At 40.6% G+C, this 26,820-nt stretch overlaps 2 protein-coding genes across 4 annotated transcripts in view; one reads left to right on the top strand and one right to left on the bottom strand.

The window, feature by feature from the left end:
• Positions 1 to 488: 488 nt before the first annotated feature.
• abhd16a (abhydrolase domain containing 16A, phospholipase) lies at positions 489 to 15,086 on the top strand. The gene is made up of 20 exons (XM_061674344.1): positions 489 to 607; positions 1,267 to 1,324; positions 2,522 to 2,588; positions 3,204 to 3,290; positions 4,979 to 5,064; positions 5,149 to 5,222; positions 7,497 to 7,604; positions 7,715 to 7,829; positions 8,548 to 8,649; positions 8,725 to 8,788; positions 8,876 to 8,925; positions 9,075 to 9,198; positions 9,581 to 9,685; positions 9,760 to 9,823; positions 9,901 to 9,957; positions 10,844 to 10,906; positions 12,363 to 12,439; positions 13,451 to 13,549; positions 13,617 to 13,663; positions 14,764 to 15,086. The coding sequence occupies exons 1-20, from the start codon at positions 507 to 509 to the stop codon at positions 14,845 to 14,847; spliced, it is 1,632 nt and encodes a 543-aa protein (XP_061530328.1). The 5' UTR covers positions 489 to 506; the 3' UTR covers positions 14,848 to 15,086.
• A 459-nt stretch (positions 15,087 to 15,545) lies between these two features.
• vars1 (valyl-tRNA synthetase 1) overlaps positions 15,546 to 26,820 on the bottom strand; it is a 21,982-nt gene continuing 10,707 nt past the window's right edge. For all 3 annotated transcript variants that reach the window (XM_061674345.1, XM_061674346.1, XM_061674347.1), the window contains 14 exons: positions 26,708 to 26,820; positions 26,358 to 26,448; positions 26,175 to 26,280; positions 25,793 to 25,863; positions 25,163 to 25,288; positions 24,946 to 25,050; positions 24,526 to 24,673; positions 20,723 to 20,850; positions 17,959 to 18,114; positions 17,681 to 17,893; positions 16,980 to 17,091; positions 16,193 to 16,368; positions 15,822 to 15,971; positions 15,546 to 15,723 (listed from right to left, as the gene is read on the bottom strand). The exon at positions 26,708 to 26,820 is cut by the window's right edge and continues 46 nt beyond it. In XM_061674345.1, the coding sequence (XP_061530329.1) occupies positions 15,655 to 15,723; positions 15,822 to 15,971; positions 16,193 to 16,368; positions 16,980 to 17,091; positions 17,681 to 17,893; positions 17,959 to 18,114; positions 20,723 to 20,850; positions 24,526 to 24,673; positions 24,946 to 25,050; positions 25,163 to 25,288; positions 25,793 to 25,863; positions 26,175 to 26,280; positions 26,358 to 26,448; positions 26,708 to 26,820 (1,764 nt within the window). In that variant the 3' untranslated portion in view covers positions 15,546 to 15,654. The remainder of the gene's footprint in view (positions 15,724 to 15,821; positions 15,972 to 16,192; positions 16,369 to 16,979; positions 17,092 to 17,680; positions 17,894 to 17,958; positions 18,115 to 20,722; positions 20,851 to 24,525; positions 24,674 to 24,945; positions 25,051 to 25,162; positions 25,289 to 25,792; positions 25,864 to 26,174; positions 26,281 to 26,357; positions 26,449 to 26,707) is intronic.

Here is a 26,820-nt window from a genome sequence, read left to right on the forward strand (position 1 = left end):
GATGCTCATGCCAACCTGAGGAAACTCAGTGTCGGGGCGGTTGTTATGCAAAATCAGTGTCTTATTATTATTGAGCACTTTTAAAACAACGGCAAAAGAAAAAGTAGCTCATGAATAAAAATGTAACATAAAACACAAGATAAATGAAGTCAGCATAATTTAAAAACAAAAACAAAACACAGTAGCAAAATTAAAAAAATAAATAAATAATAAGAAACTAAAATAAGGGATCAAGTCGCAGTTTGCGTTGAAGTTTTTAGGCCTAACGAAGCCACTGGCTAGCATGACACGAAACCAATTAAAAGTCTATTTTGTACAACATGTGAATTTAAGTTTAGAAACTGTCTGTGTTTTGTACTGCGTGACAATGTTATGGTATGGAAAAGCTGCATCTTTTAAGTTTCATCTCTAATTAAAGCAAAATATTGAACGAATTCGCGTTTGGGGAGTTTCGTCCATCGCAAGCCGCCTTCATCCCTTTAGGCTTCCGTCCTTGTCCAGGAAGTATGGCCGGCTGGATGTGGCTTCGTTGTGTTTTCGGTCCTCATCTGCAAAGAATTCACCGCCACCCGCTCCCGTTTTGGCCCGATGGACGACTTGGTGGTAGGCGCATGTACATCTTTTCTCGTTCATTTCGACGCGGCTGGATCCATAAAGAGTCGGTTTGGTGGCTGTTAGCTGTGCATGTAGCTTCGGGGGGCTTCATCCGGAAGTGTCAAGTGTTTATGAGCGCTTGTGGCTTAACATTAAAATAATAAATGAAATGAAAGACCTAAAGGAATATGCGTACATTCATTGTGATGTTTTACTGTTCTTCAACGCTTAATCAACCGTAGATTCGCTCAGAGTTCTCAATGACAACCACCATTAATGCTAACGTTAGCATAATGTAAAGTGCAGTACTGAATCATTCATTTATTCATTTGAATTGATCATGACTGGTGTTATGTTAAGTACCACGGTACAGTAAGTGCACTTTTTTATGTAGCAGTATTTAGCGAGATGATTTAAAAGAATGTTTCTTATAGTTAAAATACACAGTCATACGTTTATTAAATACAGAATAACATGATCTAAGTAATAAACAATCCCCGCTTATGCAAATGTGTTTTTAACTATTTTTTAAAAATGTCAATTAAAGAGGCAGCTCTTATCTTAAAATGAAGTGCATTCCACATTTTGGGGGCAACAGACTGCAAGGCTCTATCACCTTGAGTTTTTCATCTCTATCAAACAACATTGTAACCTATTTCTTACATTTGGACAGGGATGGAACTACCAGCCAGGGAGTTTGGAGAAATACACGGACAGCATTCTCAGTTGGGTTAGTATTCAGTGTTTTGTCAGAGGCAATGATTTGTAATGGAGTATACAGGGCACCCTGAAAAAAAGATGACACAACAAGCTGAAAGTCATAATTTAATGAAAATAAAGTTGAATACTTTCAAGATTAAAGTTGCAGATTCTCTCAATTAAAATGAATGGGATACAGTTGATCCAGGACAGCATGGCAGATAGGTAGCCAAAAAGCTAGGTAGCCTGCCGGCTAGCTAGAAGGGAGGCAGCTACTTCCAGGCACCAACAGGCGCAAAACCAACCTTGGGTCTACCTTTAGCCAAGTGATCCCGGTTAATGTTAGCCATTTTAAACTAAAAAGAAAAAAATTTGGAGGGAGGAAGCGAGAGCCAAACCATCCTCTTTTTTCTGGTTCAATAGGTAGTTTTCCAATAATCAAATTGAATTTTTCATTTGTTTGACTATTATTTTGGAATAGTACAAGGAGTAACGATTTGATTCTGATTCGGAAGCCATTTGTTACTGTCAGTATGAACAGTGAATCGGAATTCAGAGGAATTCATATACAACAGCAAAATTCACATTCACTTACAGTAAATTTTCATTGATTTGAATTTTTTTTTGTGTGTGAGTGAAAATCAAGTTTGGTTGGTTTTGTTCTTTTAACACACACGATTTTGTGTGCAACTGATGTGTGGTTCATTTTGTGCATGATCTGGATGACTGAGAATCTACCCAGACAATAAAATATTTAACTGTTTTGAGTTTGAAATAAACAATTTATTATTTATTTATATAATGTGATTAGTATAATATATCATTATTATTTATTTATATTTATTATTTTTCTAATTTGGAAGGGTTCAGTGAACTCTCTGAAACTGCCGGGGTTCCGTACCTCCAACAAGATTAAGAACCACTGGTCTTAATATTGCAGGAATAAAGTTGTCTGTTTTCGAGAAAGAAGTTAGTGGTTTATTAAAAAAAAAAAAAAAAATGTAATTCATAAAGTTACGAGTTTAAAATTTTTAATTTTAACTCTTTTTACCTCAAATACAAAGTTAAAGTGTTATTGTTATTATTTTTTTCTCATAAAATTATGACTAATCTCATAGTGTAATTGATACATTTTTCCGGCACGGCCCTAATACTCTGTGGTAATGTGATGAAGGTGATGGTGGTAAAAGATTATGATGATTTATGCATTTATATGTCGTTTCTCAAGGCTTCAGCTCTGTGGTATCTGTCCTACTGCAGCTCTCCTCTCCTGCTAAGCTATTTGTATGGAAAAGGTAAGGGAAAAAAACACGTGTTCTAGAAGTTACATACATTTATCTTGTATGTACGGTATTTGAATTTCCCAAATTAATGGAAAAAGCAAAGTTCAGTTTCAGGGTCAAACTGTGGCCACCCTTAACCCTTTATTAAGTGTATAGGCAATGTTTTAAAGTAACATTTTAATATTCTAAACTGTCACTAAAAAGTGTAAAAATAATTTGTCCATTGTTAATGGTAGGCCTTAATATACAATAACGTGTAGTCAAGATGCCTTCGAGGTGAGTCCCTAAACACAAGTGAACCCCCACTAATTGCAGCTGATCGGTACCAAGCCACAAAAGTCTGTGAATAATTGACGTAACCCCTAAAACGGGTTTATAATTGTATACAGATGCCACCAAATGGCGGCAAACAAATATGCCCACTAGCACTTTACGCAAACGCTATGTAATTAATCTCACCTCACTCACAATGATGTTAAGGAATACAGACAAATTGTAAAGACAAAGTAGACTACACGGGCTGTTAGTAGCTGCATCGCAAGAGAACCAGATACATAAACTCATTGACAGAATCACTGAATGAATTGCTGGTGATATCGATTGATGCTTGTCGTGTGTGTGTTTTAGGTTACTTATGCAGCAGTAAGTTGCCGGCAATGAGTCAGTACGTGGCGACGACGCTGCTGTGTCTTTTCGGAGTGGCCTGTCTCCGAGGTGAGGCCACACAAATGTACAACGCCGATGCCGATAGACCTTTTCCTCATGTTTGCAAACAGTAGGCACTGGGGTAGAGTTGCACGATATAGAAATGTTCCATAAGTACCGCAATACCTCACTGGCAAGAATGATTTGGTTTCACGATTTTTTGAGGACATACAGCATGACCATGGCATACCATAGTTTCGACTGACAGTGACTCGAGATATGATATTTGCAAAATATGTTACTGTGAACAAGAAGTTTGACCGCAACAAATGAGTGAATGTGTGCGCGAATGGTTGTTTGTTTCTATTGGCTGGCGACCGGTTCAGGGTGTACCCCGCCTCCCGCCTGAAGATAGCTGGGATAGGCTCCAGCAGCCCGCGACCCTAGTGAGGTTAAGCGGTAAAGAAAATGGATGGATGGATGATCGTTTGTATGACTCAGAGGGGACATTTCTTATAATGAGGGCTCCTAACCCTTCCCCTGGGGAAACCACTTCATTTTGAGCATTACCACAACATATGATTAAGTACATTTAAAAATGATTGCATAAGTGTACCACCACTATATAAAAGTATTGTTTATGATTATTTACACTATTTTGCAAATTATTTACTAGCAAAACAAGCCAATTTATTTATTTAAAGTCATAAGCCCAAGCAGAACTTGGATAAAACATTACTACTGCAGTGATTGCATGATTTTCAATGATGGTATTTTTTCCTATACAATCCTCTTTAAATGAGTCTGGGCTTTTTAACTATGCACATACAGTATCTTCATATGGCAATGCTGTAAACAGGGTTTAGACAGACAGACAGATAGAGATTTGTTCGCTTTGCTAGCTTCATAACCCCCCCATACACACACACTCTTGCAATTTTAAGATGATCATACATGCCGTTACTTGGGGAAACAACTTTTGGTTTTATAATGATAATTGATTGAAAATGTTATGTGTAAAAAGAAAAGCTGTAGGTGACTTGAATTGGGAGGCGTTTACTGGCTTACCGGACTTACAAGGTAGGTGCGAGTTAGCTATCTTGCTCATTAGTAGTCCAGATGAGTTGACAGCTCACGCTTGTCATTTAGAATGAATATGTAGTGGGCCAGCATCAATATAGGTAAGTGGTGGCCACTAGCCAGCCAAGACAGCGTACTGGCCCGTCTGTGACGCGCATATATGGGGTGCGTGTATGCAAAGATGCTGTGGGTAATAGCGTGTTCTATCTGGAAGAAGCAGTCAATTATATTGCAGCGGACTGGTTTGCCCTCAAATGGAATTCATAACAATGATTGACACAGCGGTCTCTCGCTCTCTCCCTCTCTTTCGTGCAGGAGGAGAATGCAGTGGGAATAAGGCGACTTTCAACCATTAAAACGTGCAAATGTGACAAGATTACATTTTTAATCGCACTAGCTGTAAAAACAATTATAAAAGGTTGCATATGCAACCAATTTGGTCGAGGTCTCAAGCCCTGACAGTCGTATGCCAAATCATCTTTCCCTATTGTAATGAATGTAAAAGCTATTCATCAATTCCAGCCCCCCCACAAAAGCAAACCCCTTTTTTAAATCAGTAAACTAGAACTCTATAGTATTGTACTTTATAAAACAGAATAGAATATACTGAACTAACAGTGAATCATCTGCAAGCACACACACTTTGAAACTTACTGTTTTTCTTTTCTTCCCATGAGGCTGGGGAAGATGGAAGAACACTCAGTATCTTGAGTTTATTTCCATTTTGGAGGAGGCGAAGAAGAATCCCTCGCCAGACAACAAGGTGAGCTCGTGTCATTTTCAGCCGAGGTTTGGTGAAGGGATTGAGAAGAAAAGTGACTCACGTTCTTGTTTGCGTTTCTCGTAGAAGAAATTGAGATGCTTCAACTTTGACTTCTCTCACTGGCCTGCAGATTTCAGCTGGACCGAAGTCAGCAATCCGTAAGATTTTATTGTTATTTCACCGTCATCATATGTATATTAAATTAACGGGGTATTTTACTGCCACTGGTGGCTGATTCGTTACTTTGTGTGATCATGAGTCGAAACAATTTCAGAATGTTTTTTTTTGTTTTGTTTGTTTTTTAATGGATGTTATGGTGGGCACAATGGTAGACTTGTTTGTCCCGCTGAGCAAACAGCTGAACATGGTAGAGCATTACAGAACCTTAATTGCTCTATTTTTTTTCCCCGCGGCGTATCCGAAGCTCACTTGTAGCTGATTTTTTTTGGCCCGCACAAGCACAAAGCGAAAAATGACAAGCGTCAATTGGTAACTCGAAAACTCGGATGTCGGGTCATTCGTAAGTCAAGGTACCACTGTAGTTTAAACCATCAAAAAAAACATAAAATGGTGTCCCGAACCACATAATCATTTCAAACTCACTTTACATCATAATCCTTTAAAACCTTATTGCTCTCTTGCGAGCATTTTTTCTTTTTCTTTTTCTCAATACGACTGTTATGTGGTGGCAGTGAATTCAATTCGGCTCACTTCACAGCGAGCTGCAATTTCTCTCATAGTGAACAATTCTTCAGAAAAGAGGCTTCGAGCTGTTTGTTACTCCCAGTTGAAGTTTACAGTCAAACTAAACATTACAACAGAGAATTACACGCTGCGTGTGTGTTATAACCACATAGCTTTGCAATAGGAATGTAGGCTTAACTTAATGCCAACAAACAAGGCAGAATGCTATAGAGGACTAACGAATAGCATCAGTGTCAGAGTGTTCTAACCCTTCAACATAAATGGTGTAGCAACACGTTGATAGACAATATAACAATACTCAGTCACATATTCATTATCCTCCGCAAAAAAATGACCAATTTTATTGTAGCTCACTGAGCAATTGTCACCGTCTTTATATCCATATGTACATCACCTCCCCCTGGTGGCCAGCGTGTGCGCATTCCAGAGAGGAGCCCCACAATGACTTCATGATGCACAAACTGTTTTCATTCTTGCATTCTATTTAATTATTAGGGGTGTCTCGATCCAGTATTTGATATCAGATATTGGGCCGATATCAGCAAAAAAACGATTATGGAGTTATATTGGACTGGATCTAAAATCTCCGATATAACCACTCTTATGCAAATAGTCGATTCCAGGCTCCGATCCAGCACTTCTATCCAGCAGCGCCCTGACAGCATGCAGAGCCCACGTGATCACAACAGCAGCTTGCTAAGGTGCTAACAAGAAGACATGACAAAATAATTACACTGATTGTATGTTCAAATACATCACAGACTTGGTTTGTTTTTGTTCACAAAAATTGCCAGCGCAAAGGTAACACACAATGAAAAAAACCTTTGAGGAGCTCACGAAAATTAGCATCAAACTCGCCGCACGTATTGCTGCACGTGGAGAAAGCGAATGCTTGTTCCCACCATATACTTGCAATAACAGAAAAAATAAGAGAAGGGAAATGGAATTGTTATTTTGCACTTTAAAAGTATAATTTGTTAGGTTAGGTTTATTGTATTCATTGGTTATTTTTCATGGTCTTCTAATTTATTTTATTTAATCTATTCAATTGTAGAATGTGTTTATATATTATTTGTTTTTTATTGAGATTTTTCTGAATTTTCCAATTTAATTCTTAATTTGATTAAATTGTAGCATATTGTTACGTTGAAGATTAAACTTTATGTAACCCAAACAGTAAATGTGTCTTTCCTCATGGGTTTTTCCTCATCCCTACTGTTGCTGACTATTGTTCCGCGTTTGAGTAATATCACTTGATTGAGGCCGTTTCTAACATTGCATAGTAAAATAAGGAAAAGTACATATAAAGCTGATATTGGATCGATATCGGTATCGGCCAATACTCAAGGCTGCAATATTGGGATCGTATTGGAAGTGAATAAGTTGTATCGTGACATCACTATTGATTGTTATTACCATATGGGTATATAATGTACGATATTATATAGTGCTATTTTCCTTATTAAAAAACACCAGGGCTGGATTGAGTATTTGAGGTTTTTCGAGTCTTTTGAGTCCTACAAAAAAACGATCAAGGACTTTTCTCTGCCTCGGGGATCCGCTTATTTAACTCATTCACTGCCAGTCCTACTAGTTTGATACCACTGGCAGGAATGAGATATTTGTGAAGCTCAACGGAGCCGACGCACGTGCACAACGTGCTTATGTCATCAATTGTAATCAAAAACGGTATTTTTGGTTTTCACGACGTGAACTGTGTTTGACAGGAAGTCGACTAAGGCCGGCGTCTCCCTGCTGAAGCACGAGGCCAAATCGAGGGGAGGAGCAGACGCCGCGCTGCGCTCCGTCCGCACTCTGCCGTGCCAGCTCATCAGGTGGTTTTGCTCCTCCAGCTTCACTCCCTCGCTTTTCGCAGGCCTGGCTGCCGCTCGTGTTTGACCGTGGCGGCGCTTCACACGCCGAGTCATCATTGGCTTTATTCCAGTTTCCTCATCGTGCACTCGTTCGGGAGGAGGATGCTGTATCCGGGCTCGGTGGGACTGCTGCAGAAAGCCATGAGGCCCGTGCTGCAGCAAGGCAACGCCAAGCTCATCGAGGAGGTAACGCACACACAAAAGTTGAACACGGTCACGCTGGTTGACTTCCGAGTTGTTCTCGTTTCCAAACGGGGAAACGATGAATAAAAGTGAATTGATCTATTCCAGACTTAAACTGTCACCATAGTAATACATTATCAGTAATATTACTAATAATATTAGTAATATTTGAAAGTGACGTTTAAACATAACTAATTCCTGTCCTCAAAGCATGATGGGGAAAAAAAAAAAAAACTCTTAATATAAAACTAGAAGTTAAAAATGTGATGCAAAATACTTAAAGCAATTTTTAACCACAGTATAGTGCAACTAAAAGATGCTGCAAAATAATTTACCACTCTGTAATAAAATTAAATGTTGCCATATACTTATCACTGTATAATAAAGCTAAATTAAGTAAAAACAAATATGATGCAAGATAAATTAACCAATACTTAACCACTATATAATAAAACTAAAATAAAGTAAAATGTAAAATATTTCACCACTGTATAATAAAACTAATAAAGTAAAAATATGATGCGAAATACTAAACTGCTGTATAATAAAACTAAAAAAAAATACTTTAACGAGTATGAAGAGAAGCAAATCACTGTCTAATAAAAGAAATAAAATGTAAAAAACTACTCTTTACAAAATCCCTCACCTCTTGTATTATATAAAGGGATGCTATCCGCTTAATGATAAAACTAAAATAAAGTGAAAAATATACTCTTCACAGTTTGACGGCCAGAGGAACAAGCTGGTGGCCTGCGACGGCAACGAGATCGACACCATGTTTGTGGACCGCAGGGGAGGAGGCGGAGGAAAGGGCCGCACTCTGGTAAATCTGTGTGGGTGAGCGCGAGTGCGTGTGCGTGCGCCAGGTGAGTCACGTTTGCGTGTCTTCCTCCCACAGGTCGTCTGCTGCGAGGGCAACGCCGGCTTCTATGAGGTGGGGTGCATGAACACCCCACTGGAGGGTGAGCGCTCGTCTTCCCAAGCGTCAATGATTCACGATCCCTATTTTGGGCCGTATTGAGCCGTATTGCGTTTGATGCGCTCTGCAGGCGGCTACTCTGTCCTGGGCTGGAACCATCCGGGTTTCGGAGGCAGTACGGTAAACTTCTGTTGTTTTATCCAAACAAACACCACCGAGGTGTTGGCATTTCAGTAGCTAGGATCAGCAGAGGGAATGAAATGAATCGAGAGATGTTATCTGCTGTTAAAGTACAAATAATAGATGTATTTTTTTGTCTTTTCTTCCAGGGGGTGCCCTTTCCGCAGAATGAGGCCAACGCCATGGACGTGGTCATCCAGTTTGCCGTGCACAAGCTCCACTTCACCCTCAACGACATTGTCATATACGCGTGGTCCATAGGCGGATTCACAGGTACCGCAATACAGTTCATGGACTTATCATTATGAGTTGGGTCACTCAGTGAATGCTGAGTTTTTATTAAACCGTTCACTTTTTGGACTTTCTAAAACTGCCATTTACATTTCTCAACAGATTCAACACTTCCGACGTCGGCTTATTCAGAACACCCGGGCTACAATTTTACAATTCACATTCCAAAAACAGTATACAAAAAAAAAACAGCAATCAACCAAGCAACGTTGTGACCGGTGAAAACGCAGGCACTTGGACATCAACTAACATGATATACTGTAAAACAAATTTTGCGACTTGTGGGGCTGCAAACAATGAACCGCAATATACCAGGGGAACACTTTACGGTCTACAAATGCATTCCTCCTCCCTCCCTCTGTAGCCAGTTGGGCGGTGATGTCATACCCAGAGATCCAATCGGTGGTGCTGGACGCCTCCTTCGATGACCTACTCCCGTTGGCCCTCAAGGTCATGCCTGATAGCTGGAGTGAGTGCTTGCAGGCTTTTGTTGTTCTCCTTTAGCATGAGCATATGCTAACACATTGGTGTTTTCTCTCTCAGGGCCGCTGGTTCAGTACACAGTGCGACAGTACCTAAACCTCAACGTTTCCGAGCAGCTTCTCAAGTGAGTTTTCCCTCAGATGGAGATGGGGAACGTTTTCTGTTCATCTGGTGTGACATTGTGTCTTCGCATCTGGTCAGATACCAGGGACCCGTCCTGCTGGTGAGGAGAACCAGGGACGAAATCATCACCACAGCGTGAGTTTCACGTTGCCTTCTATCATGCCCGGTTGTCGTTGTTGCGTCTCTTTCGAGAAGTGACTTTCTTCAGGGTTCTGATATCAGGGAATACTGCCTGCTTGCAAATTCTTTTTTTTTTTTTACTGACTTTTTTCGTTTTTGTTACATTTTTTAATACTAATTCATCGTGTCTTAAAATTTTAGTTAGCAATATTTCTTTATTTATTGAATTTGCGTAAACTTAAATGAACAGATAGTAAAATATATTTACAATATAATGTATTGCAATGTTTACAATATTACATTAATTAATTTGAATACAGTTGCTATGTTTACAATCCTTGTTTGTTAAATAATCATTTTAAATTCACTTAAATAGTCATAAACTATATATTTTAAAATATATTTGTATTGCTTTATGAAGAATATTAAATAATTAAAAAAAAAAGAATTGCTGGTAAAATAATAGCAGTATTTTCGTTGTTTGCTCAATCATTATAAATATTCAAATGAAATAATAGGCCATATAAATATACTAATGTATAATATTAATATGTAACAATTGTAATTATTATAATAAATTATTAAAATAAAATGTTGTTATTCACATCCTTTTTGTTTTTTAAATATAATATTGCAACCTTCACAATATCCAGACATCCATTTTCTGTCATACTTTTCCTCATTAAGGTCAGCGTTAGTTTAAATAAATAAATAAACAAACTATAATATTGCAATATTATTTTGTAAAATAAAAGAATCGATAAAATAATATATAGTTAAGTAAAATAATACATAAAATGGAATATATTGATTAATTACCCTATTTTGGGCTGTTGTTGGCAATGCAAAGATGCCAGTGCACTTGGCGTTGGTTACTAACTTGTGGATCGGTGCCGTGCAGGAGTCCAGTGCACGTCATGTCCAACCGAGGGAATGACCTCCTGCTCAAGCTGCTTCAGTTCAGGTCAGTACTGATATATACACAGCGGTACCTGGACTTACGAGTGCCCCAACTTGAGAGTTTTTCAAGTTGCGAGCCATCGCTTGGTCCATATTTTGCTTCAAATACGCTGGCACTCGAGTCAAGCGTCCCCTCAAATTAAGTTCTGATGTTCTAATAGGCTTTTCCTGACATTCTTTTGCTGTCTAGCAGAACACCGACGGTTTTGTGCTGACACTAACCGCTATTTGAAGCAGACATACGAAGGCGATGAGAGATTGTTGTCACATTTAAGCAGCCAGTACTTGCCAGAAATTCCTTTCAGCTTCTTGAATGTTGCTGTCGGCCTCTTGGCAGCCTCCGTGACCAGTTTTCTTCTATCTTTTCATCAATTTTGGAAAGATGTCCAGTTCTAGTGAAATGTGCCCACTTGACTGTTTCAGGGTTGCCAATGGGTCATGAAACCTCTTAGCCAGTGTGGCTAAACAGTATAAAAATGTCCTCGCCACACTTGTGTGTAGTTAGCCACAACATCACGTGTGTTTATGTGGCTAAACTTTTAGGCACACTTGGCCAGTCATCGTCACTGGGAAGCCGATAAGCTTTTAACGATACAGGCCCAATTAAACCTTGTCATCAATCAGGACGAGGGCTGAGTGATTTGAGAAAATACAAAAATTGTTTTTTTACAAATAGTATGATTGCAATTTAGCATGTGATTTGTTTGGGGGGGGAAGGAAGTTTATCTTCAGCATTATTCACTAAACACAATAAATATATTATTCTATAGTATGACCAACACAACATTGAATAACAGCCAACAAATAACTCTTTCCTGTTGACCAGGCCTAAATATTATGATGAATTGATATGAATAACAAATCCTTATATTACTATTGAATTGTAAAAAAGAAAAACCTTCCCATCACAGACCTTGCCAGTACCAGTAGTAGTGCTGTCAGTGTCAGCCCAGTGTAGAGATAAACCGAGGGGTGACACTTTTTATCACCAGGATCTGCGAAATGGTAAACTATATTAAATGTTAATGAATGTTCTTATCAATTACAGTAAAAGTGTTGAGATGATTCACTTATTTGATAACCCTCAAAAATGATCTTAAGGACTGGATCTTACTCAGGAAATAGGAGAATTTTCTCAAATTTACCAAGCCTATACAGAAGCCTATGCAATAACAGTATTGCTTTGACGCCATCTCAAGGAAGTTTGTTGAAGTGAGTTGAGGAGTTTCATGTTGACATTAGTAGTGCTTTCATCTTATGGCATTTATAAGCAATTAAAAGCCTTTGGGGGGGGGCGTCAATGACTCGCGTATTTTCGTTATTCGAGACATGGCTCGGTCGCAAATAGCTGTACACATAAATTGAGTTACGGGCTTGACAACAAATTAAACTCGTAAATCAAGGTGCCAATGCAGTAATGTATTTATTAGATGTGCGACTAATGTGTGTGAGCTGCTCAGGTATCCCAAAATAATGACGACGGAAGGGGTCAATGCGGTCCAACACTGGCTGGGTGCGTCGACTCAAGTAGGAGAAGGTAATGAAACTAGTTCGGTGATTCTCACTATTGGTTCAATTCAATTGTATTTAACTGTGAAGTTCAATATGTTTGTATGCGACCTTTTAAGAACTGTTTGTTTTCGTGTATCGCGGGGGGTTACGTTCCAGAAACCTCTCCACAATAGAGGAAATCTGCGAAGTAGCGCCCAATTATTTATTGTGCTATTTATATAAATTTGAAGTTCCGTATTGCAATGTTAATAAGGGATACTTTAGAGCGATGCAAGCGGTTCTAACAAAGTGGTTCTCAATTGTCTTCCTGGAACCTGCAGTTTCCTATTGTTGCAGAGTTGCAACCCACTTTCGTTGACGTTAAGAACAACAAAGAATTGTTTTTGTGCTTTTATTTGAAAACAACAACCCATGGACATGGTGTAAACGGGTAATTTCCTGCCTAAAGGATTAGGCACTGTGCTCCAGGCAGTGCAAAGTTTTACGGGAAGTAGGGCCAGCAAACCCTGCTGCTTCCAGTCATTCTTTGCGCTACTATTTTTTAACTACAGCACCGTAGTTGAAGAAAATCAATCTAAAGGTTTGTCTTGCGTTTGTTCCTGACCATATTTTTGTGTGTGTGTGCATAAGCTATATGTTCAGGCTAGGTTGGTATTTGTGAATTAATTTTGTGAAGCTCTGACTGTGGGTTGAATGTTAAACAGTGGCATTCCGGTAATAGTCACTGACTCACCTAAGCAAATTGGTGACTTACTAAATGTTGAGTTGAGTGTTGACCTGTAATTGCTGAGTGAGTTTTTTGTTTTTTTGCTGCAAAGTAAAAGAGCTCATTTGTTCTTATGTGAGTCATTACTGCCACATTATAGTCAAATAGCCAATCTTTCTAACTGAACCAGAGAGTGCATGTGTGTACAATAACTGCATGACATTGATCAAATAAAAAAAAAATAAAAAAAAGCCTGCGACGCACTGAATCCGCAATAAGTGAACCGTGATATAGCGAGTGATTACTGTATTGGCCGATGCGTGTGTGCAGCATCCCTGTACAGCAGCTACCAGGTGGACGAGGACTGGTGCGCATCTGTGCTGGAGTCGTACGAGATGGACACGGACGCGAAGTTTCCCTGGAATGTTGGTAAGAATGTCGTCGTCGTCGTCGTCATCACCACAGTCAGTGACACTCTCTTTATCTGTCTGCCCAGGTGAGGGCATGATTATCAAAGAGAAACAACACTTGGCTCTTTTCCTGGTAAGGAAATCATGCACACGCTCTAGTATCTGTGTGTCGATGTGCCATTAAGGGGCATCAGGAGGTGGATGGAGTCTGGTTGGGTTTTAATTCAATGTGAGCTTCTGCTCCTTGCGCACGTTCTCATTTTGTGTTTGAATGTTTGTTGGGCAAAAAAAATTATCATTGTTTTCCAAAATAAAAGCACAAATGTTTTATTTTTAGTAAACAGAAAGATAATCCGTCTGCTTTCATGGAGGACTACAGAAAAGGCTGAAATCAGAGGATTTGGACAATTTTTAGTTAATGTGTCAATTATCAAAATAATTGTTGATTAATGATCAATTAGTTGTTGTACCTCTTAAATGTACCCTGTTCCCCGAAAAAAAACTTTTTGGAGCTTTGTATCTTAAAATAAAAATCTTTAAAGTTAAGACATCTTGAAAATATACTTTTTTTTTTTCCTCACAAAAGTATACGTTTTTATCTTGAAAAACTATGTAATTCTTCCTGCAAATATGATTTTAAAAATTAAAAATACCCAAGATTTTACCTTTTTTTTTATATAAATCGAAAAAATATTATGCAAACTATCCCTTTAAAAAAAAACAAAAAAACTTTTTCTCCAAATATACATCTTTATTTGCAAAAATGTACTTTTTAGTTGTTAATTGCTCCATTTTTTTTTTCTACTTCACTCATATCTGAAGTTCGCTCATACCTCAAATTTTGCCTCACGGCACGAAGCAAAAAACCCGTAAGTCAAGGTGTCAGTGTGGTTGCAATGGAGCAGGTGTACCTAATAAAGTGTCTGTCTAGTGTTGCATCTCGAGTTGACAGTTCCACATGGTTACAACAGAAGGACATTTTTTCCCCCGCCTCTCTCGCTCAGTCACTATGGCAACCACCTTACCTGTGCTCCAAGCCCGACTGCTGTAATATATTTCCTCCGCAGCTGCCCCATCTTATTGAAGTCATTTAACATGAAAGGCGAGGCGTGCCATCAATTACGCTTCATGCTACGCGTCCCTTCCTTCCGTTCACCTCCTGTGGGGGAAGGAAAGGAAAGAATAGAACAAGAAATGAAAAATAATGTGTTCTCTTTTTCCCCGTGCCGGAAGGCTCGCAAGCACATGAGGAACTTCGAGACGACGCACTGCACGCCGCTGCCCGCCTCTGAATTTCACTCCCCGTGGAAGCTCTAGACCAGGGTCAATCAAAATGGCTGCACCCTCGGCATGTCTTGATGTATGTTTTTTTTTGTTCATGTTCTTTTAAGTCTAGTGCTATCCTGGCAGCCCACAAACAACTACATTAATACCAAAAACAGGGAGGCATTTTTAAGAAATGCACATTTTTATAATCTCACAAAAAAAAAGCCCATTATTTCCTCCAGTCTTATATCCTGTATGTCTGATTAAATATGCTGAATAAAGTGCTTCAATGAGGGACTCAGCTGTTTTCTTTTTCTTTGACTTTTGGGACTTTGTGTAATTCTATCACAAATATGGTAAATAAAAATGATGATAACCAGAAGACAAAATGGAAATTAGCTCGGTTTAACTCCGAGCCCGATTGCTGTAATATATTTCCTTCGCAGTCACCGAAAAGCTGTGACTTTATCTTGAAATGTTTTTTCTGACATATGCATGATTTATCTAAAAAAAAAGGCTAAAATTATTTTAATCTGAAAAATATACAACTTGCTAAAATGCAAAAATGTATCTAAAAAAATAGAAGTGTCTACAAAATGACTTTCACATCATACCACAGTCAGTGACTCTCTCTAAATCTGAAAAACCTCGATAAAAAAAATATACACACAACTTACGACTAATGGAACTGTCTTTTTTTTCTTTTCAGTGGGAGCCTAGTACTTCTTTGTAAGGGGGGTAAGTAAAAAAAAAAGAGGCTTGACATTGGTCTTTCAATTTTTTTATCCAATTATTTTGACATGATAATCCACTTGCAACATGAATAAAAATCCATCCGACGATGGTAATGATGACGAGTTAGATCATCTTGCTAAAGTTGTCCATAGCTTCTTCGACTTTCTCCAGCTCCGTCTGACTCTGTCGCAGCTGAAACAAAGACATGTAACAAGAGCTTGTTAGCAGCTCACACGTGAAAGAGTGGGGGGAAAAAAGGTCGTGGGGGCAGTTGGTCGTTCTGTCATCACCTTGTCGGCGTCCTGCTGCTGCACCTTGAGCGGCACCTTGTGTCTGTAGTCGCTGTTGGCCATTTTGTCGTGCAGCTTCTCCATCAGCTTGTCCAGTTCGCCTTTCTTCGCCTGCAACTTGGACAACTCTTTGTCCACGTCAATTAGACCCTGACATGACAAAAAAAAAAAAGACAAAGAAAAAGAAAAAGCAAAACACACCAGTTCATTAGCTCCTCTCCCAAGATTTGGACTGGTCTGCACATTGACACTACAAAAAAAAAAAAAAAAAAATCCCAATTCCTGCTCTGTGTCCCACAAACATACCCAGGCATGCATGTAAAGACACACACAAACACAGCATTGGTAGCGATGCCTGTGGAGTGTGTCACCTTGATCAAGAGGTTGACGGTACAGCGGTCGGACGCAATGGCCACAGCGCAGCCCGCCGGTACGACCTGCTCGGCGCTCAGGGGGATCACGGCCTGACAGTACGATAGAGTCTGGATCTGAACGTTGGAAGTCTGCACCAGCGACACTGTGGCAGAGTCCGCACACTGGAGGTAACCTATCTCTCTCCCACACACACACACACACACACAGAAAAGATTGAATAGACACTTATCACTGCTTGTTAGTGGGCACACAATACACCAACTACAGCACAACTACTACATTTGAAGACAGTGAAAACTCACTGACACACAAAACTTTAATTCCCTGTTGTATGTTAACATCACATTTCTGCCCTTTGACATCACTGCTACCTTGCTGTGGTGGTAAAAAAATAAAAAGCCAAACATCACTTTGAGTTGATCTTTTAGATGGGCTCGAGATCTCAATATCTGCTTTCTGCACCAACTTGCACTTCCTGTTCTATGAAACAACCATTCGCACTCACATTCACACCTACAGGCAATTTAGAGTCTTCAATCAAGCTACCATGCATGTTTTTGGGATGTGGTAGGAAACCGGAGTGCCCGGAGAAAACCCACGCAGGCACGGGGAAAACATGCAAACTCCACACAGACGGGGCCGGGGATTGAACCCTGGTCCTCAGAACTGTGAGGCAGACGCTCTAACCAGTCGTCCACCGTGTGTCACATATACTTTCCTTTTACATAAATCACCACTCAGATGTGCTCATGTATAAATATGTGCGTGTGCGTTCCCACTCACAGTCCGCCCTGGTCTTGGTCAGGTTATAGTCAGCCCTGAGCGAGCGGATGGTTTTGACCACGTTCATGACGAGGTCCATGTTGCGGTCCACCTCGTCGCTGTTCCAGCAGAACTGCAAACAGAAAACATTAAGAAGTGAACCCTTGCCTATTCACCAATTTATGTTGTCTTCTGTTTAACTGCAACAACAGCTACCAAAGCCATGACGAATCTGTAATTATTAAATGGTGTCAAGGAAGTAAATTGAAGTGATACCAAAGCCATGACGAATCTGTAATTATTAAATGGTGTCAAGGAAGTAAATTGAAGTGATAATGTTTTTCTTCAACTAAAAAATATCAAATCCAAAGTAATGCATCACCAGTTAGCCATTACAGTGGTTTACAAAGCTGAATTTCACAGACAAGCTAAGCGAGAACCTCTTACAAGTCTACACGTTGAAAAACGTACCTGATGAAAATACACATCTATGGCAGTATCGGTTAGATTCCAGAATATAAACGTCCGTAGCAGTGAAGGAGTTAAAAAGGGTGCTGGAATGGATGAATGGCATTTCAGTTTGATATACTAGATGAGTAAATTGAGTTCCAAGGTTGGTCACAGAAAAAATTAAAGTCATAAGTCAGGGTACCACACTACTACTGTAAAGGCTTACTGTATTCATATTATTCGGATGGAAGCAGCAGGGCAGTCCGGCTCACCTCTTCCGCGTCGGGGTACGCCGTGACAGATACGCTGGGGGCGTCGAGCTGAGGCCGTCGACGCGGCAACCTCTGGTAGAGCTCCTCGGTGACAAAGGGCATGATGGGAGAGAGCAGGCGCAGGCCCACGTCCAAGCACGTGTACAGGGTCTGTCTGCACACGCCGGCTTGTTTCTCTTCTCCCGCATTGCTGAACACGGGCTTCACGCTCTCCTGCGGCGGCAAAAAAGGGACGTCAACGTGGTCGTTAAGGCGAGGAAAAGGTTAAACGCTCGTACCAGGTAGACGTCGCATAGCTCGTACAGCCAGAAGTTGTAGACGGCGGTGGTGATGGCGGGGAAGTCGTACGCCTTGAAGCCGGCGTCGCACAGAGAGACCGCCGCGCTCAGCCGGGACAGAATCCAGCGGTCGGTAACGCTCTCCTCGCCACACAGCTACCAGAAAAAAATATAGATCCAGATTTTCATTTCATTCTATTGCTGTATAGTTGTACTCCGTTGACTACAGGTGCAACAATTAATCGACAACTTTTAATCAATTATCAAATTAATCAATCCTTTTTTATTATAAATTAGTAGTTGAGAGAGACCTTGTTTAACTTAAAATTGCCCAAATCCGGCGGCACGGTGAAGCGACTGGTTAGCACGTCCGCCTCACAGTTCTGAGGACCGGGGTTCAAATCCCGTCCCCGTGCCTGCGTGGGTTTTCTCCGAGCACTCCGGTTCCCTCTCCACATCCCAAAAACATGCATGGTAGGTTGATTGAAGACTCTAAATTGCCCGTAGGTGTGAATGTGAGTGCGAATGGTTGTTTGTTTCTATGTGCCCTGCAATTGGTTGGTGACCAGTTCTCTCGCCCGAAGATAGCTGGGATAGGGTCCAGCACGCTCGCGACCCGAGTGAGGAGAAGCGCAACGGAAGATGAATAAATGTCCAAAACCTTTCAGCCTCTCAACAGTAAATATTGATAATTATATTTAATACAATAATGAAGCAGTACATATTATCATATAAATAAAAATAATATTATAAATATATTTATTATATTAATAAAGCTGACTGATTATCTTTGTGTTTCATCAAAAGACATTTGCCAATATTCTCTTTTACTTTGGAAAACAATTTTCTAACATGTTACGGACCAAACCAAAAACTGAATTATATTAAATGTATGTTTGTGCATTTTCTGCATTGACCATTTGAAATAATATCTTGGTTTTGAATAAAGGAATGGATTTTTATTTGTATAATTTTATAAAATGTATCCAAGTCATCGAAAAAATAATGACAGATTCATCGATTATGGAAATAATCGTTAGTTGCAGTCCTACGATAGATAGATATAGATAGATAGATAGATAGATAGATAGATAGATAGATGGAAAGAATACGAAAACTGTTTTTGCCACAGTTTATATTTCAATTCAACAGACATTTGTGCTGCTCCTTTTGTGTGCACACCTTGGCCACCTGGGGCATTATATTACTGACATACGGATATACTCTACATGGTCTCGGCTCCTCAGTAAGCCGCAGCAATAGGAGTTGTTCTTCGCAGGGAATAAAGAAAATATACCTGTGACTATTGTTATATTAGCTATCTACATGTGTTGCTCCACCATTAGTGTTCAAATGACAATTGCTTTTATAACGCCATGACACTGATGCTATTCGTTAGTCTAATGGTGTTACATATTATGTGTTAACATTATTAAGGTAGGGGACTTCAAAGTTCAGAGTTTTTTATTTTTTAAATATACAATTCTCATTTTTTTCTATTTAGTTTGACAGTGAACTTCAACTGAGAATGGCGAAAAACAACTTGGAGTCTCTTTTTTGAAGAACTGTTCACTATCAAACTACTGCTTGTTGTGAAGGGAGTTGAGTTCACAAGCACAATACAGCACTCGTGTCACAATTTTTTGCCCGCAAGTCAATGCAAAAAAAATCCGAATACATTGATTTGCAAATCATGTTCAACCTATATTTAATTGAATACACTACAAAGACAAGTTATTTAATGTTCAAACTGATAAACTTAGTTTTTAGCAAATAATCATTAACTTAGAATTTTATGGCTGCAACACGTTCCAGAAAAGATGGGACAGGCGGCAAAAAAGACTGAGAAAGTTGAGGAATGCTCATCAAACACCTGTTTGGAACACCCAACAGGTGAACAGGCTAATTGGAACAGGTGGGTGCCATGATTGGGTATAAAAGGAGCTTCCCTGAATTGCTCAGTCATTCACAAGCAAAGATGGGGCGAGGTTCACCTCTTTGTGAACAAGTGCGTGACAGAATAGTCGAACAGTTTAAGGACAATGTTCCTCAACGTACAATTGCAAGGAATTTAGGGATTTCATCATTTACGGTCCATAATATCATTAAAAGGTTCAGAGAATCTGGAGAAATCACTGCATGTAAGCGGCAAGGCCGAAAACCAACACTGAATGCCCGTGACCTTCGATCCCTCAGGCGGCACTGCATCGAAGACCGACATCAATGTGTTAAGGATATCACCAAATGGGCTCAGGAAAACTTCAGAAAACCAATGTCAGTAAATACAGTTCGGCGCTACATCCGTAAGTGCAACTTGAAACTCTAACATGCAAAGCAAAAGCCATTTATCAACAACACCGCCAATTCAATTTAATATAGGTTGAACATGATTTGCAAATCATTGTATTCCGTTTTTATTTATGTTTAACACAACGTTCCAACTTCATTGGAATCGGGGTTGTATATCAAATTTTGAATCAACTTACCTCTTGACATGCAAATGACCGTCATCTTTTCAACTGACACTTCACATATTCAAACTACGGCAGTAGAGAAGAAGGCTAAAAATCATCATTTAGGCCATTTACCGTGTCGTTTTCCCAATTGTTCTGCCTTGGTCAAATGCCACATAAGGGTTTGCCTACAAGTGATGCCAACTGATGCCAACTGAGCTACTGCCCCCAGAAATACATGTGACATCATGGAAAAAAGGTCTATATGGACAAATTAATTGGGAGACACTACATGTCAGCTGGACTCTCACTTGGGCTTTCTCCAATGGGACAAAGTTGTTCCCCAGTGTCTTCATGGCAAACTTGACGGCATTCCACAGCTTGTTGCAGAAGTGCCGGTAGCCCAGGATGCGATTGACGTCCAGGTTGATGTCCCTGCCTGACAAATACACAAACAGCGTGACAATTTTGAGCTGTAAAAAAGCTACACTAAAAAAACCTCGAGTATATCAGGTGTTTTTGCGCTGACTAGTGGTAAATATGACAGAATAACTACATATCGGGAAAGCACCAATTGGGGACTTTAATATAATACGATTTTGTTGAAGGCGAAATATGCTGCTATGTCGCCTCAAAAATAAGATATGTTGCTGCGACTCGTTGAAGGCAAGATAATGTCACCTCATCTGGCCAACTGCAAGACTTGTTGATGTGTCTTTCAAAGGCAAAATATTTCTCGAAGGGAAGATATAGTCCAGTATGGTAGCATTTTATTGTCAGTCCTCAATGTATGTATGTGGAACATACTGCGGATGTCATAGGTAAGATACTGTATGTTGCCGCTTCTGGTCAAAGGGGAGGTATTTTACCACGTTTGGGCAATCGCAAGACTTGCTGCTGCATCTCTGAAAGGCAAAATATGTTGCCATGTTTGATCAAAGACAAGATATGCTTGTGCCGATTGTCAAAGGAAAGCTACGTTGCCACGTGTGGTCAATGTTGTGTCTCGTCAAAGGCAAGCAAGCCGTTGCCGTGTCTGGGAAACACCTACTCATTTAACGCTAATGTTTTATTTTTTTTTTGCTTTTGTGACACCTCCATCTATAAAACCACAAAAATCAAGACTAAGAAAGGGCTTTTGACAGTATTTTTAATCTTGTAGGAATTGTGTTAATAATACATTGAGAGCTAATTAAATGAACAAACTTGCTCTTTGTAGCACAAACGTGAGCCTGAAGCATTCTTGCTAGCCTCTCATTCTCATCTAACATCCACCAGACAGACCGACGTATTAAACGTCAAGTGCTTAAAAAAACAACACACACAGATGCTGTGGTGTCTCGTCCAACCACCAGGGGCACTACAGAAAGGCATGACTAGGAAAATATTCTCCAGGAAAATATTAAGCACAATATTTTTTGAAGTTAGTTCATTCTGTGTTGTGACATCATCCCTAACATCGCTCGGTCGCTTAATACATTTAACTTTAACCTCCGTAAACTAATTAGAAAAATGTAGGCGCGTTTCTTAATTAATACAAGATGTACTAGCGGATCAACTTTTGTCACCGATGTTACGTGTGCTTTGCGGTTCCGCTGGGACCACAACCAGGGCCACGACCCGCAGCACTTCAACGCGGAAATACAAAAGACCAGTGCAACAAATACGACACGGGCTCATCTGATGAGCAAAAATCAAACGAATTAATAAACGTAAGAGTATAGCAATAGAGGATGTCCGCTCCAGAGGGGGGCAGAGTAGCCAAATATTGTACTCAAGTAAGAGTACTGTTACTTGACAATAATGTGACTCAAGTAAAAAGTAGTCCTCCAAAAAGTACTTTAGAGTAAAAAGTACAGTGAAATAATTACTCAAGTACTGAGTAAATAGTGAGTAACTTCTTTTTAACCACAGCATGAACATCAATTAAACAAAATAAATTAAGAATTACTGATGTTGCTGTGTGTGGGGGTGTGTGTATGCACAGTCAAAAGTGCAACAAAACATCTGCAATTTACTGCACGGTGTTTTCTCAAGTTAAAAGTGAGCTGAAATATCCACATTTGGGCAGACAGTGCGAGACAAATACTACAACACATGAAAGCTGTTGTTTTTGTTCATCTAAAAGTAAACACGGCGAGTTGCGCGCCATTGCCTTCATGGTAACGACGACCTTCCCAACATGGCCGCCACGTAGGCACGACGATCAGCCGGCCTGGCTTATCTAAGTTTAATACCTATGCCCGTGAATCCCAATAGAAGACGACGTGTGAGGTCATGTGACTTTCTCGTGTAGTTTGACCGGTGAATTAAGGCTTCTTTATACTCACGCGGACGCCGACTGCACTGACGTCACTGCGGCTATCCCGCACGCAGTTTGCCTTTATACTCGAGCGCAACTCACGCGTGCTGTTTTGAAAGTGTGCTGCAGTCCTCTTCCAAGTCGGGGGTGTCGCTACGGCTGGTATTGGCTAGAACCCCACAGGGTGGAGTTTCCTCTGCATTTTGTACCCATTTCCGGTAGCCGTTTTTACTTCCATTTCAGTAACAAGGAACAAGGCAACAACAATGGCGACCGTGTCTGCTAGAACAAATGGACCGAGATGACCAGATGATACGTTCAATTATGCTGCAAAATCGTACAGAAGGTGGCGGTGTACGTGCTATGTGGAACTAGGAGGAACGCTGATTACATCATCACAGCATGTGACAAAAAAGGACCAATCACGAGCGATATCTCCGCGGCATTCTATGCGCAGCAACAATATTTGCCGCGTGCGCGTCAAACAACGCAGAGGGGCCGCGCGGGCCAATTCGTCAGTCACGTGATGCAATGCGGGCGTTGTCGGGCGCACGACTGCGGGAGTATAAAGAGTCCTTTAGACTTAAACGTCACTAGTGCTTAAACTGGATTGGAGCAAACAGCGCCAATGCGGAAGTCTAAGTCGGAGTCTCGCTCAAGAAAAAAGTTGATAAGAAATAATTGATAAATACAAGTAGCGACCGACATTTAGATCATTGTAATGGAGTAAAAGTACCGTTACCTCTTAATAGCAGAAGCAGCGGAAGTGTTTTTTTCTGGGCTCGTCAAATCCTGTGATTTATCCAATCACAGGATTTGCACACAGGCGATGACAGTGGCCCACCCCGCCCTCAGAAAAACAGAATCTCTATGATTCACGGAAATGGCCTGTTTTGAGTTCAAAAAGCCTAATTTCGCCGAAAGGCGACTGATTTGCATGTATGATTTATGTCCAGAAGGGTAACTTGCCGAGCACAGATCGATCCAGTTAGATCGTAGGAATATAAATCAATACATTGATATAATGAATGAAAGGTTACACCACTAATACATATAAATATATGTACGAGTGTGAGGGGCCTAAACTTGTCCGACTTCCAAAACGTAATTGCGGTGACAAGCAGAGATTCACTGCCTAATCTTCATCATCTACTCAAAAGCTGTGCTGATCTCAAATCCAAAGCGAAGCAATGCCGCCATCTACAGGGATGTCTTTGTCATTAAAGTGGTTCACAACCCAGAATTTCACAAACGAATGTGACAATTACACCACCTTCAAACAACAGTGGTTAAAAACAAAGCAGATGTGCTCTCATGGCTAAACTCTCCTCCTCCTCTGTTTTATGTATGAATTTTAACCTTTTATGTGAACCGTGACCTATTTTTATGTAGTATTTTTTATGTTCCCTCCATTTGTCATAGTGTATTGTCTTTTTACTGTATGCATTTTATGATCTCCACTTTAGGACAATTGATGAAGTTAAGCCACAGTGCTACCTCAGCCACATTTAGATGACTGTTTTTTTGCAGCTGTGTAGATTAAAATGCATTGTACTACTCAAATAAACAAACAAACAAATAAACATGGGCTCCATTCTTTCACGCCTGCCCGTTGAAAAACGTACTTCAGTCGATGGTAGGAAATGGTTGGATTCCAATTGACGAATATATAGTTTCGTGGCAGTGAATGGGTTAAAACCAAATTATCTTGGTGCATTTCTCAGAAGGCAAGATATGTTGCTGTGTCTTGCTAAAAGGCAAGATTCATTGCCACGTCTGGTCAGAGGCAAAATATGTGTGTCACTCGTTCACCTTGGCTAGTATATGCACACAGGGCGAATCGGAGGGCGTCTGTGCCACATTCTGGAATGCCGTTGGGGTAGTCTGACATCTGGCCCTGCTTGGCACGCTCCACCTCCACAGGATCCAAGTTGCTGTACGTAAGCTGTGCATGCAGACCCTGGAGGGAGGTTGGGAGGAGTAAAGTGGGCTCATCAATACATACAAGCAGGCACACAACAATTGCAAGAAGTGCTCCAGTGCCCTCTGGTGGCTTTCTCCATCAACACCAGTCCTCACGGCTAGTAAATTCATGACGGATGGCTTCAATAAAAGCTCTTTGGCTGCTTAATAAAGCTTGTAGAAGAGGATGGTTCTCGGGGGAGGGGGCAATGTAAAGAACAAAAGACCGTGTGTGTGTGTTGCATGCATCAAGGAGCGATTAGGCTTCACCTCCAGGGAGATCCCAGTAATAACATCAAGCGGGTCGATGACGTTGCCCAGAGATTTGCTCATTTTCCTTCCGTGGGCGTCCCTCACGACGGCGTGTAGATAAACCTGTGAACAAATACATCACTACTCGTTGTTGTTGTTGTCCTAATTACATTACGCTAACAAGAGTCACCCTCACAACCCGCCTGTAGTGTTTCGTCGCCGTGACGGATCTCACCTCTTTAAAGGGGAGCTTGCCGGTCAGTTTGATGCCCATCATCACCATGCGAGCCACCCAGAAGAACAGGATGTCGTGACCAGTCTCCAGCAAGGTGCCGGGGTAGAACACACTCAGGTCCTGAGTCTTTACAAATAGGAAAGGATACTGGGATTTAAGAAGATATTTCTAAAATCTTCGAGGTGTATCAGGTGTTTTTTGTGCTGATTTATAAGTTGAGTTAGCGGTTAATATGACTGAATAGATGCCCATAGATGACGTCATTGATCGGCTCGGCGAATTATGACATGAAAGCAGATCGGCTGATCAGCATAAAATGCTAATTATCGGCCGATACCGATCAAACCGATCAGATCGGTGTAAAGTCTAATTAAAAGGTACAATACTAACTTTAATGATGTGATGTTTGATAATGCAAGCAAAATAATAGCTTTTTTCCCCCTGAAAAGTAGTGATTTTGGATATGCGAGGATCTCTGACCAGAAAGGTGTCGGGGAAGAACACGCTCAGGTCCTGAGTCGTTAACAAGGAAATTTGTGTCAATGCACATTAAAATGACATTTCTACTTAGTTTTGTAGCTAAAATGAGTCTTTAAGCTTGTTCCCGCAGTGCTGTGTTTTTGTTTGCACCTCATTAGGCCACCCGAAGATGGAGAAGGGGAAAATGCCAGATGAGAACCAAGTGTCCAGAACATCCTCGTCTGAAATACAACAGCAGTAGCAGTTTATGAAATATTAAAGAGGATTTAAGCAGCACATCTATCCATAGTTTTCTGTAGCACATGTCCTCATTAGGATCGTTGGTGAGCTGGAGCCCATTTCAGCTGAGTTTGGGAAACAGGCGGGTTACACTCTGGACTGGTTGCCAGCCAATCACACAGCACATACACACAAACAACCATTCACTCTCCCACCTATGGACAAAGAGGAAGGCCTGAGCCGAGATTCAAACCCATTGAATCATCCAAAAAAAGAGGTTCCACTGTATATTTGCTTGTCATATTAAAGTGACCTTGTCTGAGTGTAACTTTGTCAGGAGTCACATTGAAGCGCTTTGCCGCCTTCTCTCTGGCCTCCTCAACTGTTCTCCCGCTCACCCAGTAATGACCATCTATATCCTAGAAGGACAGACATAATAAATGCCTAATAAATCCTAATAATAACGCTACAAATTAATGACTATCGGTCATCTTACCTCTCCTGGTTTCACGGCGGGATCGTTGACAGTGATGAAGTAAGCGGGAATGCGATGACCCCACCACAGCTGCCGGGAAATGCACCAATCCCTGAGATATCGAAAATTATAGAAAACTAACTTTAATGGCTTGCCCCCCCTTCTAATGTGAAATGAATCATCTTCGTAAATATTTTGTGTTCTACCCATTTCTGAAAATGTGTGTGAGCAAGCCTTTCTGAAGTGCTGCCTCCACAAGTAAAAAATATGTTATTGTTTGTACAAGCGCTCGCTTTTTTCCTCCCATACACTGGGCTCACTTGCTGCTGTTGCCGCAAAAATGCCAGGTAGTCTTTAGTAACACTTCTGACCTTATGTTGTCCATCCAGTTGAACCAGGTCTTGAGGTGGTGGTCAGGGATGATTTTGAGGCGTCCCTCTCGGACGGCGTCAGCTGCCTGTTTGCCCATGTCTGTGCAGTTGAC

The sequence above is a fragment of the Phycodurus eques genome, chromosome 4, assembly GCF_024500275.1.
Source record: "Phycodurus eques isolate BA_2022a chromosome 4, UOR_Pequ_1.1, whole genome shotgun sequence".
Classification (NCBI taxonomy): Eukaryota; Metazoa; Chordata; class Actinopteri; order Syngnathiformes; family Syngnathidae; genus Phycodurus; species Phycodurus eques.

Excerpts from the sequence above, each read along its gene's own strand:
- abhd16a (XM_061674344.1), top strand. The coding sequence starts at position 507 with ATGGCCGGCTGGATGTGGCTTCGTTGTGTTTTCGGTCCTCATCTGCAA. Across the intron at positions 5,223-7,496 it reads TGGACCGAAGTCAGCAATCC|GAAGTCGACTAAGGCCGGCG; the intron begins GTAAGATTTTAT and ends TGTGTTTGACAG. Across the intron at positions 9,199-9,580 it reads GTCCATAGGCGGATTCACAG|CCAGTTGGGCGGTGATGTCA; the intron begins GTACCGCAATAC and ends CTCCCTCTGTAG.